Raw genomic sequence first — 17,063 nt, forward strand, 5'->3', positions numbered from 1 at the left:
CAGACCACCCTAATTGGCACGGCAAGGGGGCGCTCGCGAGCTCACGGCCGCTCGCGGGGCCATCCGTGACAAACTTGAATATAAAATTTGCTTTCAGCATTCATACATCAGCTTTCTATTTCCAGAAACGCTTGTAGTGAACTTTTACTTTCAAGAACACTAAGGAAAGGAAAAAAGTGTGCACTCCTATATGCAAAATACTTCCAGAAGAACCCTTAGGGCAGCCATACAAGTGATGGAGCTCTGTCCCAATGTATGCTAATTAGCTTGATTAATCGAGTCTGCCAGAGCATGCTAATTAGTGCACTCCAGCAGCCTCCACATCATCATGTGCATTCAGCATCCCCATGTTTCAAAATGGTGGCAGGGGCACTTTAACTAAAGCTCTTCAAATGAGTTTTAGTTAAAGTGACCCCACCATGATTTTGAAGCACAGGATGCTGAATACATGTGACGCTGTGGGCGCAGAGCTGTTCTAAGTAAAGCACATTTACCTGCCCTGCCCCCCGGAGCACATGTACAGACATCCTTAATTTGCAGCATGGCAACAGTTTTGATTTTAAATAGCAGCTCACAGAGAAAATTAATTCCATAACAAATTACTGGAATCAATTTTTAAAAATGTTAACAAATTTTGAAAAAAAAGATAACAAAACGCAGACAAAAAAAATAACAAATTTTGAAAGAGTAACAACTGGTTTCAGACACACTTCAGACTGAACAAGAAGTCTAACTGGAATAAATGACTGCAAATAATTTGTTCATCTTTAGTAAATAAACTAGAAGCTGTAGTTTGGTTGGCAATATAGGCAGACTTTCAGTTAACCTGATTTGTCTCTTGTTCTGTAAGCCTTAGCTTTGATTTTATTTTGCCTTTATGCGGTGGGATAGTGTTGATGTATGATCCTTTCCATAGTAAGGTTTCTACAGAAATTTCCAGCTTCAGAGATAGAACAACAGACCAATTTTTCAAGCCCTTCCTGTGCGAAACTCATCAAATGCTTCCACAAAAGCTCTTGCAGGATGGGAGTGTAAGTTGTAGCCGTGTTGGTCTAAGGACATAGGCAGACAAGGATCTTTGGGTGATCTTTATAACGTGTCATAAATCCAACTTAAATAGTTGGAAAGCAATTATTAAAGCAAGCTTTCGGGTTCAAAAAGTCTTTGTCAGGCTAAGGAAGTTTCAGCAGTTGGTGTGAGCTCTTCCTGGATGGAATGAAAAGTAAAGAAGCCAGAGGCTGGGCTGGTATGCATACAAGACAGGCAGTCAGTGAAAATGTAGATTGAGGAGTCAATGGGTGAGAGACTGGCTGGGGTGGGGAGAGAAGGGGGATGAATAGTGGAGAGATACCTGGGGAGTCAGCTGTCACGCAGGTTATAACGTGTCATAAATCCAATGTCTATATTTAGTCCATGATTTTTAGTATCCAGGAGGTTGATGAAGTGGAGTTCATAGGCTTGTCTCTGGGAAGTGTTTTGCAAGTTTCCTTTGAGGATGAGGACTGAGAGATTGGAGAGAGTGGTTTTCTTGTGAGAAATGTGCCTCCACAGGGAACTGGGTATTCCTGTCTTTGATAGATTTCCAGTGTGTGTTCATTCTGGTGCACAATTGTTTAGTCTCTCCTATGTATTTTCCATCTGGGCATTTGGTGAGATATATTACATTTCTGGAGGTGCAGTTGTAGGATCCAGGAATGGTGATGGCTCTGTTGTGGGGTGTAGTAATTGCAGGGGTGGTGGAGATGTGTTGGCAGGTTTTGCATTTCTTGTCATGGCATGGTCTGGATCCATTTGGTGTGTTCTGGGTCTGAGGAAGTTTGCTTCTGGCAATAAGGTTAGCGAGGTTTGGTGCTTGTTTGAAGGCTACGATGGGTGGTTCTGGGAAGACCTTTTTAAGAATAGGGTCTCTTTCTAGTATGGATTGCAATTGCTTGAGGATTTTCCGTACAGGTTCGAGGGAGGGGTGATAACCAGCGGTGTGCGATTTGTGGGGGGTTTCTTCTGTACTGCAGCAGTTCTTCATGTGGTATCCGGGTGGCTCTCTCAAATGTATGATCTCTCTCTCTGGAGGAGTGTCCTTGTTGGGTGAAAGCCTTTTTAAGATCAGTGAGGTGGCAATCCCAAGTGTTCTCTTTAGCGCAGATTCGGTGGTATCTGAGGGCTTGGCTGCATATCACAGCTTTTTCGGTGTCTTTAGGGTGATTGCTGGTTCTGTGCAGATATGTATGTTGGTCTGTGGGTTTCTTGCAGGATGGGGCACTTGCACTTATTTGTCTTAGGTTTTATCTTGTAGCTTGGAGAGATTCATTAAATCCACAATCACTCAATACATTTTGAAAAAAAGCTCCACTGTACCTGTGTTCCCAACTGTTTCTTCATTTGCCTCACAGCCATGTTGTAGTTTTTCTGAAATACTGCAGAGTTTCTTATTGAATACTTTCCTATCTTCTTCCATAATCTCATTGTGGAGAGGAAGAGCTATAAATGATTGTTAGTTTGTTTTGTTCAGGTGAGTACATTTTGGTAATTAACCTATTTGCTAATTGTTGTCAGCTTGACATTGCTGCCACATGTGCTCCCTAAAGATTAGTTCCTTCCATCTACCTGAATGTTATCACTGCTGTGAAGAATCAAAATGCCTCTCCAACTGTTAAAAGTTGTCTCGGAGTAGTTCAATGGATCTTTCTTCTCTTCAGAGGGATTAAATCGTTCAGTCATTTCTACCATCTCCTTTTTTCTCCCTCTTACCTTCTTTCTACATTTTCAGTAAAGTAAGAGTCAAAAAGTATCCTCCACTCGAAGGAAAAAATGTGAAAAATAAAGCTTCGGTAATTACTGTGGTCACTATAACTAAAATTTAACATCGCAAGCAGGAATCTCTGCCTTAAAATGTGTGCGGCCATTTGGATTTGGTATTAAGAAAAAGACATAGATTTTTCTACAAGGATATCTAATTGATTAGACATCTAAGTCTGTATTTAAGCAACTAAGTGGCTTGATTTTTCAGAGGTGCTGAACAGTCTTTGAGAACTACATGTGTTTAGCACCTCTGAAAATGATGAGCTGTAGCAGTCTCCCATGACATAGTCTTATTCATAAATGTATTGAGATCCATTTGTGTAGATGTACCGGAGTTCCTCAAGAGCCCTAAGGGTGGAAGGTCATATGTAAAAGTAAAAGTCTGGGTATGCACTAGACAACTGTGTTATTCAAGCTAACAGCCTTAAGTTTAACTCCAAAGCAAGCCTCCTGCAGTTGCTTGATATGAAGATCTTCACATAAATGGTATAATTTTAGATAGCAGCTATAGGATCCTTGTAACACTCTGATACCAATTCTTGTTTTTCAAACTCTGCATGATCCTGAGAATTCGACCCTGATTGTAGTGCGGGATGCTGTTAAAAGATTGATCGGGCAGTCAGTAGGTGTCCCTTACAGGGACATAAGAACTAAAGATGTAATGTTGATTTCCACTTACCCCTCCACCCTAGCTCATCTGGAGTTGGAGGGTCAGAAAATGCCTGTGTTGCGGGAGGAATTACGGATGCTGCATATTTTGGTGGGAGGTAGGAAGGAAGCTCAGACCATGTGGTAGAAAAAACGTTTTAAAAATAACAGGTCACCACATATATTGGTTGCAGTGCAAGGGTTCAAAGCCACTGATGTCAACATAAGGACTGTCATTGGTTTCTCAGTAGGCTTTGAATTGCAGAGGTCATTTTTTAAGTCTGGAGAAAATCATAGCATGAAGGAAAATATAAAAGCTTTAATTAAATCTCTTTTAGTGCCATGGATGCGAAGACATTGGCATATGCTCTTAGGAAAGAGACAAAGTAGTGATCTGACAGATGATGTAATAGAGCTATTTTTCCCCACATCATTGGTATTTTTCAGGAAAAATACAAAGCTAACACATCAACTCAGATTTATTAGATTTATGGTTTCAGCCCCAAACCACGGTATAATAAATGGTTAAAATACTATGCTTGGAGCAGGCCTCCATGCTGTTAACAAACTACTGACATATTGCCCAGTTTTCATCCAGCTGACTGACTGTTTATCCCTTTTGGGCCTCTGAGTGGTGGTGTATTTGTGACTTGTAGTTTCTAATAAAATAAGGAAAAGTGCATGGTCTAATGAACACCAAGCTTGAAACCACCAGGGAATTTTCAAGGGTTCTGCCCAGCATTTTAGAGAGACTGTAGTTTTTCCTCTGTAGTTTTTTTTTCTGCATCTTTTCATTACCAGAATATAATGTCTATGCTCTGTGTCCACAGCTGAATTAGCCGCCATAATGGACAGAACCTATAACAGAAAGCTGCCCGTCAGCTCCTTGACACTATCAAGGGTGAGTAAATAAAAATCACAGTCCTAATAATGATGGAAGTGCCATTTGAATGCTTATGAACTCATAAGGAAGAGATGGTATCATCTGCTCAGGAAGTTCTTTAATTGTAAACATCTATTACACTGCTAAATGTAAGTCCTGGCTGGGTGAAGTTTGCCATATTATTCTTTTTCTCTTCTTGTTGTAATCATCTGCCTTATACTTTAATTTGTAAGATTTTCAGAGCAGGGAATAGTCTCTCCTCTGTGCAAGTATAGTTTGCATGTAGCACAGTGAAGCCTTGATCCATTTTGGGGGGGCATGTAAGTGCTTCCACAATACAGACTATTATTAAAAAGAGTACTGGGGCCTGATTCAGAGAACCTGCCACAGAACGGTAGAAGTTACATTCCACTTTGATAGCCTGGCCCCTTGCCACAGAGGTGAGATGATCCATCCCAATGGGAGCCATGCAGTGCTGCTGCTTGCTTGCTTCTGGTTTTGGTCTGTGACAGGTTGTGAGCGAGTGGGGCCTAGGGGCGGCTGTGAACTCCCTAGCGCCCCCTACCGTCACTCACGGTGGACTCGGCACCCTCGGATTCTCGCCCGCCATGACTTTGATAATAAATAGGTTTGTATGGGAGGCTGCCTTTATCCCCGAGTAGACGGTGTGTGTGTTCCTACCCCTACTCCATATGGGGTACCGCTGGGCACCCCTGCCTTAAGGGCTATGCATGCCTCCAAACCTCCCCTTTAGCACGCCCCAAGCCTCACAGTTGTTCCATGGGATGTTGTACGGTCCCCTGCCCCTTGGGTGGTCTCCCTCTGGCACCCTGGGCTCGTCACCCGCCTGGCGCCCCTGGGCCTGGCACGTCGCCGCCGCCCTGTTACCGGCACCCCCAGGCCTGGCACGTCGCCGCCGCCGCCTTACCGGCACCCCCAGGCCTGGCACGCTCTTGTGCTACTCCTCAGCCCGTTGCCCCACTCAGGGCCTCTAGCGCCTCTCGGGGTCTCTGCCGCGCTCTCCACGGCCGTTGCCCCCCTTCTGGGCCTACACCACACTTTTCACCCGTGTCCTCCGCCCCTCTGGGGCCTATACCGCGCTCCTCGCGCTTGGGGCTCAGGTGGCCGCAGCCGTGCCTGGCCCCTTGACCCTTCTCTGGGTCTTTTGCCCCACTGGGCAAAACACTGCCCTTACGGGCTGGGGTCCGAAACCCCGCACACCGCGCCTCTCCAGCGCAAACAGTTATGCCCTACTGGCACAGTGCCCCTGCTGGGCACCAGGAACCCCCAAGCTGCTGGGGAGCTCCCGTGAGGCCTCCTCACTCCCCTACAGCCTCACCCGGTCCTCCGGAGTAACTATAACACAAGCCAAGCCCGAACGGCTGTAACAGAAAACCAACAAAGAGCCTTCCCGCTCGTAATGCAAGCTCCCAGCCCCCCAGCAGGGCTTCCCCCATACCTCCTTTCAGGGATCTCTCCTCCCTAGCATCATTGCAGCTGGTCAGCAAGGTAAGGCTGCAATCACCAACTCTGGCCACCCAGTCCAGCCACAGCACTCCTGCAGCTGCCAGCAGGGAACTGCTAGTCGGGCTCCGGCTTGGGCTGTTTATAAAGGCCCGGCCCTGCCCCCTTCTGGCCACCTGACCGGCTGGTTGCCATAGCAACCCACAGCTGCACTGCCCTGTTGATTGGCTGCTCGGTTCCTTTTACTTACATGGCACAGGACACCTTGGTGCTCCTGTGACACAGGTGCAGAAATAAAATCTTCCATGTGCTCTATGGGAACACCATCTGCATAGGCAGCTAAATGAATATGCTACATTAGCATGTTGCCTGGCTAGATATGCTCCTTCCTCCACTTCCAGGCTCTTCTAGCAGCGGGGAGGTTGTGGCCATTTTCTGCCACTGCAATTTTCTCCCCTACTGTAGCAGACTGGGCTAGGATGTGTGCTGGCTAGACTTAAACTACTATTCTTGTTGCAATTATTAGTAATCAGGAGATATGAGATATGTTTTCAAGTTCTTTGTTGCACTGATTTGCTAGAGTTTTTTTTTTTTTTTACTGAACTCCGCATTGAAATTATGCTAATATGAAATTTGTTCTTAAAGCAGTTTCAAACTGTAGAATTAAGGTTGAAAGGAAAATTGCTGACAGTGTATATCAGAAGCTCAGCCACAGTATCCTCACTAATCAGAGTGGTCACTGGCTTAACTAATAGGGGTTTCAATCCATTGCTGAACACCAGGTATGTCTGCATTGCTTCAGATGGTGCTGGGGCATGCCTCTGTGTAAACATTGCCTGCTTCTTCTCTGCATGTGCTACAGGCCAACACATGTCATGTAGGTACCATTAGAGCAGCCCTGGGCACATGCCAGAAAATTTCTACATGACCATTTTTTGACATATGCCATGTGTAGACCTGGAGTGAGTGGACTCTGACGTATGTTTGCATGGTGGTACTCCCTAACATTTCTGCCACATTGGATAAATTTCTACGGCCTCCATTTCTGTAGTTATCATAGCTGGCACCATGAGAAGAAAACTGCAAATACTTTAGCAGCACAGTGTGGTCTTGATCCAAAGCCTGTTGAATTTACTGGAGATTCCCACCGATTTCAGTGATCTTTGGATCAGGCACTGTAGACTTTTTTTCCTTTCATTTTATTTGCAGTAAGACATTTTGGGTTGCCCCATTAATCTTCACACTCGTTGGTACTAGTTGTAACAAGAGCTTCCATTATTTTTGCCCAGCTGTACTTTCTAACCCAACATCAAGCCCAAGAGAAGGAGATAAGTTCTGAAATCAATTTGGGAGGCCAGAGAGAAGAAAACAGTGTTTGTTAATGCAAATTTTCCCTTAAGCCACACACATTTTCCCAAAAGCTGGAAATGTATATATTGCGCTAAGACCACTGAATCTAACACAAGACTCATACAACTCCTTCTGTCCAGTCTTGCCCAGTTGCTTATTTTCTCTTATTATTCCACCTTATTTTCCCTACAAGTGGCTGGCCTGTCTTATGGGGTGGCATTTCCACTTTGTGAAACAGCCCCTTTTTTGGATATCTGAAGCACACAGCTAAGTCTAACTTTCCAAAGTATCAATAAAACACTGTAGACAGATTGTCTTGTTAGAAGGTGCAATCTATGTATATCCAGTGCACAAGCAAGAGTAGAGAATTGGAGAGAAAAGAGGAATATGCTGAATCTAGGGCTTTTAGCTTACTTCTAGGGAAAGAAAGCATGCTAGCCTTGGTGACATCTAATGCTATTTAAACGTACTATGCTAACTGCATAGTACAGATAAGGCTCTGGAGGCCTATAGCCTTTTCTTACCAACATGTTAGTTAACTACAGAAAACCGGGATGAACTCATCTGGGACTGAACAATAAGTCTAGATGCAAGTTCTTTGCTTACACTAGGTCCCCTGTTCTCCTAATGCTGTAGTTAAACAGGTGGAGCTCTGGTAAGAATTTATTTTAAGATCACCTAAAAGAGACAAGATATTGTGCCAGCATAATTTGAGAATAGCTTCCCTGGGGTCAATAGAATCAGAATCAAGGCCTCTGACATCTATAATCAACTACTACTGTTTAAATAGTACTTAGAGGCCCTATTTAAGATTGAAACATTATTATTTTTGGCACTGCACATACCCATTGTAAGAAACAGGCCCTTCTCTGAAGAGCTCACGGTATAAACCAGTCAGACAAAGGTATAACAAAAATGATTTTTAAAGCTGTGGAACTGAGGTACAGTGAAGACTGACCCAAAGACAGAGTCTGGAGCTAGGAATTGAGTCCAGGTCCCCCATTTTCTAGTGCAGGCCCTTAACAACAGGACTGTTTACTGCCTTTCTTGCATGTCTGACACAGCATGGAGACCATCTGTGAATTTTCAGGTTATGGAGCATCTCTCTGATTTTTTTTCCTATTTTAAGCATTTTTAGCTGTGTGAAAAGTTAGTTATTGAGCAAAAAATTGTAAATCTGTTGATGATAGACACTTAAGTATATTTAAGCCCAAACTAAACTGATTTCTTTGTGTGATGTTTCTGTTCTAAAATGCATTCTGAGTGCTATTCACCCAATTTCTCCTTTATTTTAAAACAGTTTATTGACAACATTTTTTCAAGAGAAGAGGTGGAACAAGCTGAGTATTACCTTTACAAGTAAGCATCTTTGCTCTCTGACCTGACCTATAAACCATTAAAGCAGATATCTTGAAATGTTCCTTTTTTGACAGCCTGACACTTCTAGGCTTCTTGACTTCGATTACAACATTTCAAAGTACACATCAGCTAGTCTCATCATTTACAGCCCAGCGGCTTTTTCATAGTCCTTTGGTGCTGGTCTGGTTACCATGTTTCCTATCTTCTGGTGTTTGCTCTAGATAAGTATGCTTATTTGGTACAACTGAGCAACTAATATCTAACTACTAGTTATGCCATAAATAAGGCATATTGGAATTACCAGGCACTATGCCTATTAGTAAATTATTCTTTCGGTTGACTTTTTCCTCTCAATCATTACTTAATTAAAGAACTTGGGGCAGCTTCTGGGTCTACTTGTTCAATGATGAGTCAAAAAATAGGGTGTTTTGATAATGACTTAGTCAGGAGGAAGAGGAGATATAGTTATTTATCGCCTTTGAACTTTAATTTTTCTATATAAGATGAGAGATTTATTTATACATGGAAGTACTTAGTGCTTTAATTCTAGTTTCAACAAATCAAACGTTTAAAATGGCCTCTCTTTTAAGTAACTACCTTTTGATATTTGCTTTGAAAGGCCAGTAAATCTTGATGTTCAATAGCAATTATAAGTTAGTGCTTTATGTAAATTGCTACACACATTCTGAGATCTAAATCTGCACAAGTAGGAGGGAATTCACCCTGTGCAAATAGGGTCCCAGTCTGCCAGGACTGATAATTATTGAAAGTGCTAATTATTTAGGCAGATAATTTGTCTATGCACGTGCTCAAAGTGCTTACCCAATTGTAAGTGCAGAACTACACTACACATCAGCTGTCTTGAGCATGTAGGGCCAAATTCTGTTCTACTTAGCAGATGTGTAAATTGACGTAGGCACATGAGTGTAATCCTTTTCCAAAGGTGAGTGGGATTCTTCTCCTTATTGCTTTTTTGTAACTCAGTTTTAAAGCTAAGATGACAGTGTGGTACAAATAGATGCATTTAATGGATTTTCAGGACTTGAATAGGGTGGAATAGAATCACACAGACACCAATGCTGCTTGTACATGGCATGAGGGTTTATTTTGGTTTAATTCTCCTTAAATTGAAGCAGTGGGTTTTTAAAAACACTGCTTCAGATTAAACTGAAGTAACCCCCTGTGGTATGTACACAAGTGTTGGGCCCCATCTTTACCTGCCTCTCTGGTGAGGAGGGTGAGGTGCCGGCAGGCTGAGCAGTCCCTCAACTGCAGGGGGGGTACCTGTCCTTCCCTCCGTGGCAGTGGTGGCACCTGCTTGCAGGCATCTGGCCATCGCTGCGGAGGGAAGCACCAGTCCCCCTTCCCCCCCACCTGCAGCTTAGGCAGGCAGGCTCAGGGGAGGGGAAAAAAAGAAAAAGATCAGGTTCACACTTGTTTTTTTTTTTTTCCTTTAGTGGAGCCTGCCTGCACAACCCCTGAGCTGCACAGGGTCCAATGCTTCTCTCAATGGCTGTAAGGTAGCAAACTAAAACCTTGGACATGTTTTATTTTGCTACATCCCAAAGTCATTTAATGTGCAATATGCTGTTGACAGTGTAAACAGCAATGCCATTAAAGCAGTGCAAAAGGGTATTTAAGCTGCTTTAAAGGCCAATTTTGTGGTGTGTACAAAGCCCCCAAATGGGTAAAAATAGAATTTGGCTCATGTAGTTTATGCCATGTGGTAGGATGGCAGGAATACAATGTTTTAAGGCAGATTTAAGAAGTATAAAAAAATCAGGTCAGTGATATTACAGCCCAATGCTGCATAATTTACAGGGAGAAAATAATCAGAAATTAAGCACATGCTAGTAAAGTTTTGTTTTCTTGATAAGATCCCTTCCAGCTCCTCTGCCAAACTAATATCCACAAGTAACCCTGTTTTATATATCTCAGAACATGGTTATTTTATTCCAGACATATTTTAATGTAAGCAATGCATTGCAGACTTAGGGTACAATCATCGTTTAGGGTTCAGCTCAAAAGTTAGTTGGGCACCAATCCTGTTATAGGCCATTGGACACTATGATAATATAATTAAAGATAATGTGACCATTCAATCACAGAATGATGCAGATGAAAGCAGGATGTTTATGTTGGAAGGTTAATCTGTGGCTGTTTCTTTGTTTTTACTTTTAAGAAATAAGAAACTCAGAGATGTATGACAAGAATGATTAAGAGAATGGAAAAGCTTCCATCAAAGGGGAGAGACAATAGAAAAGGAATATTCAGTTCATAAATATTTCTCTTCCCCTACCCCAGATCTAATTAAAACTCTGAATTAATTTTTAAAAAATATCTTAAAGCCACAATCTAAAAAAAATAACAGCCCCCAAAAAGCAATTACAAGTATTTATCACTTGTTTGAAAAAATCAGTCATTTTTCCTATAGCCAATCAGTTGGAATATTTGCATATATAGTTTGGTTGGTAATAACTTTCAGATTTTAAGATTATTAACCTCTAAGGAGGAAACTTATGCGACATATCAACACCTTTCTATTATCAGCTACCAATGAGCCAGGATTTCTGTGGGCGTGTCACAAAAATACTTATTACTGTTGCAAAATATTTGATCTCAGGAGAAATATTAGCCTTGAATATCCAGGAGACTTCATTCTGTCATGATCTATTAATATTCAGGTAGCCAAACAGCAAGGAAAGATTTGTAATCCATGTGAAAATGTAAAATACCCAATTAGAACATCAGCTTCCCTTTCAAATAAAAATAAATGCACTAGCTTGAGGAAACAGTGGTACTGGGAAATGGTACTGGTGAGGTCTGTTTTATTGTTCTTCTTTATGTTTTGCACTCAGGATAGAGTTCAGATGAAGGACATGCTTATAAAGAGATCGCTTTGCAGCTGAGAGGATGTTTGACAGAGAGAAAGAGCACATTGCATAGTATTCAGACAGCCATTGCCATCAGGCATTAAGAGAGGTGGGAGCTAAAGGAAAAGACACTGCTTTAACTAGAAATCTTTTCTTGGATTGTCTCATCCTCAGTGTTGTTGTTGAGCAGTTTTGTGATATTTATTGCTGTGTTTTTTTTAAGGTTAGGACAAACATTTTAAGAAGGGAAAAAGGAAAGGAATAATAGAAAATATTTTCCAGTGATACTGCACAAAATTTACAGACCCCGTGGGTCCAATTATATAGCATACAGTATACGGACCCTTTGGGTCCAATTTACAAGCAAATGGCTTGTAAATTTTCTAATAATAAGCTGTTTGCTTCACTTGGATGAATGTAAGTAAGCAGTGTTCCTGAACCAGAAAGCAATCAACTCTTCCTTTTATCCAGCTCCAGCATCTCAGCATACACCAGTAATGAGTGAAATTGCTGCATGTAACACCACTTCCTGTGGTCCTTGCTTGGACCCTCTTCCAGTCAACGTGGCACTCCCCCAGGCATGGTTCATGTTTCATACAACAGAACTGTCAAATTCATTCTGTGGAAAGGACCATATTCCACTTTGAGTTGAAGGTGGATGCTATGAAGGCTTTACCTTCTCTCAACAGGAAATCTTGCAGGCAAGAGCATGAGCTAACAACTAAGACATGAGCTGAGATCCTGCTGGCCTAACTCTTGACTGGTCACTCTCATTGTTGGATGTGGTTGGGGTGATGCTACTGATGCTTTTTGAACAACATGAAAAGAGAGTTCTTGTACTGCAGATAGGAAATGAAGATCAGAGTTTTTGAAAGGGGACTAGATGATACTTGTATTATGGGGATAATTGCAACATGGAGGTGGAAAACAGGAGTGACAACATTGTTAGGTGGAATAGGGAGAGCCAGGAGAGGCGAGACAAACCAGCTTTCCCAGGAAAGACTACAAAAATGACTGCATGACAAGGAATGTCAGGCAAGGAGGGACATAGACAAAGGGAAGAGTGTGGGTGTTTAGAGTTGGCACTTGAGGTTATGGAAATTCAAAGAAACAGTTTTTGGCATTTACAAATATGGTTAATTTCTCCAGTCTGTCTACAACATTTTTTGGGAAAAAGATAATCAGCTAGCCCACAGACTTTTATGACAATGTCTATTCAAGCTGAAGTTTTATGACCTAGCTGTCAACTGCTCAAGAACAGAATGAACATATTGAAGTAAAAATGCTGAGTAACCATTAATCCACTCCTACCCCCAACATCTCTTTACTTCCTAAAATCACTCACCCCCAACTCTGATGTTTCATCCCCATATCCTAGTCAGCTTCACCATAATTCTGTATTTTGCTGCTTCTTATGCTTGGAATTCCCTTCCTGTCCTCATCTGCCTAGCAATCTACCTCTCCATGTTTACTGTGTGTGGCCTTTCACAAATAACCCAGTAAGTATTTGCTATTGATTTATATTAAGAAGTAAAAATACAATATCCCTTACAAGGTAGCTTCTAATGGTTTACTCTCTTCCTCTGGAGGAAGAATTAGAAAGAAACTTTGAAGTCATCACTTGCATTTGTGGGTTATTCCTGTACATGGGGATTTACTGAGTATTGGATATTTGAATGAATTGTAAGCTGCATAGGGCAGGGAGTTTTTTTGTACAAATCCAAAGGAGTATAAAATCAAGAGCAGTGAATGCAGTGACATTCCAGAGCATAACTACGATATATTTAATGTACTGAAATACAATACCTTTATAGTTAGACCAGTTTAATTTGCTCTACCTTTAAAACTGCAGATCTCTACCCATACCACAGAACCCTGAGTGCTTGAGAAGAGCTGCATGGAAACAGCTACCCTGCATTGTAGGGAATGTCAATAAGATGATAAAGCCCATTTTGAAGCATGACGTCAGCTGCTTGCTGTGATTCTCTTTTTGTTCTCCTTTCAGTACCGTTTTTTCCAGTTACTGTCTGACTTAAAATCCTTTCATCTCCTAGGATCCCAACATAAATTCTAATCAGGATTCCAAACACTTTGTCAGCATCAAAGGCTCACAGTTTGCCCCACTTTGTCCTGTCTCATTGAAATGTCACTTTTCAGATGATAGAAATGTTAGTATATTGGGGCCAAATTTTATGCTGACACAACTCCATTGATTTTTAAGCTTTTTGCCAACAGAGATTATAACCCTTAAAATGTATCTTGGAACTAACATACAGTTTTTACATTGCCTTATTTGTAGATTTGTTTCTATTAAGCACTAGGATATAGTACTGAAAAAATGTGATATATAAAATAGGCATATTAGATTTTAGGTATTGATATATATAAATCCCCATGTGCAGTGTAAACAGGTATGTAAGAAAGTCACTTAACATTAAGAACCACATTGACGCTATATATATAAGACTTGTGTAGATGGAGAAATATAAATATACTATCTAAATGCACAGTCCTTAAAATGATGGCTGATTGGGCCTACTGTTTGGATATCCAGGAGAAAGGAAACTGAATTCCTTTTTTCCTTTAATACCACAGTTATTTCTGTAAAACCCACCATTTCTTTTGAATCAGAGGATTAGTTCTTGATTATAATATAAAAAGAGGATGAAGTATCAAACTGTAAAAAGTTCTTCTTGTATATGCAATTCTTATAGTTCTCCTCCTAGCACATTACATTTTTAAAGCATTCTTTCAGCTCCTTCATATCATTGTAGGACCATAGCCATCTACAGTTGCATGGAATTAAGCTTGTTCTTTCCAGAGCCACTTTGTCAATAATCTGATCTAATATCCCACTCTACAAAGTAACTTCCACCTACAGCATTTGTGCCTGCATATATGTATGTATTGGCTGCTGAAGATCAGGTTTATGCAAATACTTTTATGCAAGTCAAGGAGTGCAATATTAGTAAAAGTTATCCAATTGCCTCAAAATATTACTTATAGTAAAATGATCATAGTTCTTAAAATATAAAATTTGCTCTTGCTGTATATAATTAAAGTTGCATTCATTTGCATTTCTGTAATTATATTGTTTTGGTTTGGGGTTGTGTGTATTATGAAATATCAGTTGCCCATCACTGCATAAATTAGGTAGAGTACCCAAACTTGCAAGATACCTCATTCTTCCTTTGAAATGCTAGGAAGCATCTTCCATAGACCCTGGTAGCTTGCAGGTCTTGGTCGTAGCTCCACTATGTTTATCTCTGGGGATGTGAACATTAATATTATCAGCGTCAGATGGGTTGTATTATTAGCTACTTGTATTTTTTTTGCGATGACTGCTCTGAAATAGTGTTTAGAAGCAGCAGATAGGACAGTAACAGCTGGGATAGGGGGAGATATGGCAGCCAGAATGGCACACTGTACATGTCTGACAACGCCTCAACTAGATTTTCAAAAATAACTGTATTCTCAAAAGATCTGAGCTGTTTCTGGTGGGTGCAGGAAATAAAGTAATACAGATGTGTCTAATCAGAACATACATATGAATAGGAACATAACAAAATAGGAGTCAAAAGGGATCATCACTGGGTCATATAGTTCAAATCTCTGCTTAAGACAGGATCATCCCTATAACTCTGTTCTACCTACTGTGATTAGTAAGTATATATTTAAAACAAAATACAATGATTACTGTGTGGCGTTGGTCCGTGTAAGAATTTATCAGTGAATTTGTAGTTGTCAGTAACTATACAAGAGAAAGTTGGACCTGGCACACCGGGCAGTCTTAAGATTCACAGGAATCCTGGCCTCTTGTGCATGGCAAGTATTGAAGACAAGTAACACTGGTTTAAAGCTCTGTCTGTATTAAAAAAAACCCTTCCTTTGCTAAGAGAGCCCAACTTCATTGGGAACAACTTTTCTGGAGACACCAAACTGATAAAGCAACTGGCTTTAGAAATGGAAAAAAAATTGTGCCATCACTCTACTGCACGGTTCAGTCATTTGGGAAATTTGGCTAAAAAGCAAGATTGATATCCTGATGTTTTTTTTCAGAAAATAGCGAAGTTCTCATTGACTGGACTAGGCCTGGATTTTACTCTTGGTCTCTACTGGATAATCACAGAGTCATCAGGCTGGAAGGGACCTCCAGGATTACCTAGTCCAGTGGTGCCCAACCTTTTTGGCCCTGTGGACTGGATGAGTAGTGCAGGGTTGGGCCATGGGCTTGATTCAGCCCTGTACTGACCCAGTCCCATGCACCTAGATTTGTATATCCACCAGTGCTATCTAGTACACAGGCCACATTATTTCCCACAGGTCTGAAAAGCAGCTTCCCACAGATATTTGGCAGCAGAGGAGGGGCAATTAATGCTGTCACTGCTCCCCTGCTGCCAAATTTCTGGATCCATGGGGAGTCCCACGGGCCACATGACAGCTCTATGGGCCCGATCTGGCCTGTAGGCAGGATGTTGAGAACCTCTAATCTAATCCAACCTCCTGCACAAATACAGGATGTGCTAGATGTAAGCCATTGTTGTCAATACCTAACCAGCCTCTTCTTGAAAATCTCTGATCAAGGAGATTCCACAACTCCCCTGGCAATCTTATTCTATTGTCCTTCTCCTTTTACTAGAAGGAAGATTCTCCCCCCCAGGATTTAACCTAATCATGTTTTTCTGCAGCTTAGAGCTATTGCTCTCTATCCTGCCTTTTGCAGTGAGAGAACATTTGATCCTCTTCAATTATTTGGGAACTGGAATTATGTCCCCCTTAATCTTCTTTTCTCCAGATTAAGCATACCTAGCTCTCTCTCACTTTCTTCAGACAGCTTGCATTTCAGCTCTTTAGCATCTTTGTTGCTTGCTTCTGGATATTCTCCAGATTCTCTACATCTGTCTTTCTTAATATGCAGAGCCCAGAACTGGACACACTACTCTAGCTGAGGACTAGCTAACACTTGAGCAAGGTGTTACTATTATCTCCCTCGTCTCACCTACAGTTCTCCTATTAAAGCAGCCCAAAGCTGCATTTGTGTTTTCATAAAAGCCTCACTTTGCCATCTAATGTTGAGCCATAACCACAATAACCAGGTTGTCACAGAATCCTGGGGGAGCTTTGAGATCCTTTTAAAGGCGATGGGAGGTACCATGCAGTGTTAACACTGTTAGGTGTGTAAACATGATAAACCCAGAGATTTTAAACAGGAATTCATAGTGTTAAAAACATTCTGCTCTGTAGTCAAAAAATAAATGAAAACTAAGAGCTAGTACCTTGGGGTGCCTTGAGTCGAATAAGTTTGAGAGCTACTGCACTAGATCCTTCTTGGAAGTGCTACTACCCAGCCAGTTATCTTCTATTCCAGGGGTCCTTAACCTTTTTGGTGCCATGGACCCCTTTGGCAGTCTGGTGAAGCCTTTGGACCTATGCCAGTTGTGCCTCTTCGGGGCCGTCTATTAGTGGTCCCGCAACACTGATCAAGGGCCAACCACCCGCCTTCTTGCCTGCCATGCCTTGTTATTTGCTTGATTGGAAGATCTTAATTAAGTGGGAGGCTGCCTATTTTCTGTTTCAGTGCCTGAGACACTATCTGCAGCTCCTTTCCTCTCCTTACACCACAGTTCAAGCCTCACAGATGTATCTGGTGTTGTTCAGGTCTGTCCTACTCTCTGCTCCGGGGCTCC

The 17,063-nt window shown here is 41.6% G+C and overlaps 1 protein-coding gene across 1 annotated transcript in view; it reads left to right on the forward strand.

Annotated features, from left to right (window-relative positions):
* MRPS27 (mitochondrial ribosomal protein S27) overlaps nucleotides 1-17,063 on the forward strand; it is a 70,867-nt gene that overhangs the window by 5,926 nt on the left and 47,878 nt on the right. The window contains exons 3-4 of the mRNA XM_019532279.1: nucleotides 4,278-4,348; nucleotides 8,445-8,503. Of these exons, the coding sequence (XP_019387824.1) occupies nucleotides 4,278-4,348; nucleotides 8,445-8,503 (130 nt within the window). The remainder of the gene's footprint in view (nucleotides 1-4,277; nucleotides 4,349-8,444; nucleotides 8,504-17,063) is intronic.

The sequence above is a fragment of the Crocodylus porosus genome, unplaced genomic scaffold (genome assembly GCF_001723895.1).
Source record: "Crocodylus porosus isolate Cpor-Errol unplaced genomic scaffold, CroPor_comp1, whole genome shotgun sequence".
NCBI lineage: Eukaryota > Metazoa > Chordata > Crocodylia > Crocodylidae > Crocodylus > Crocodylus porosus.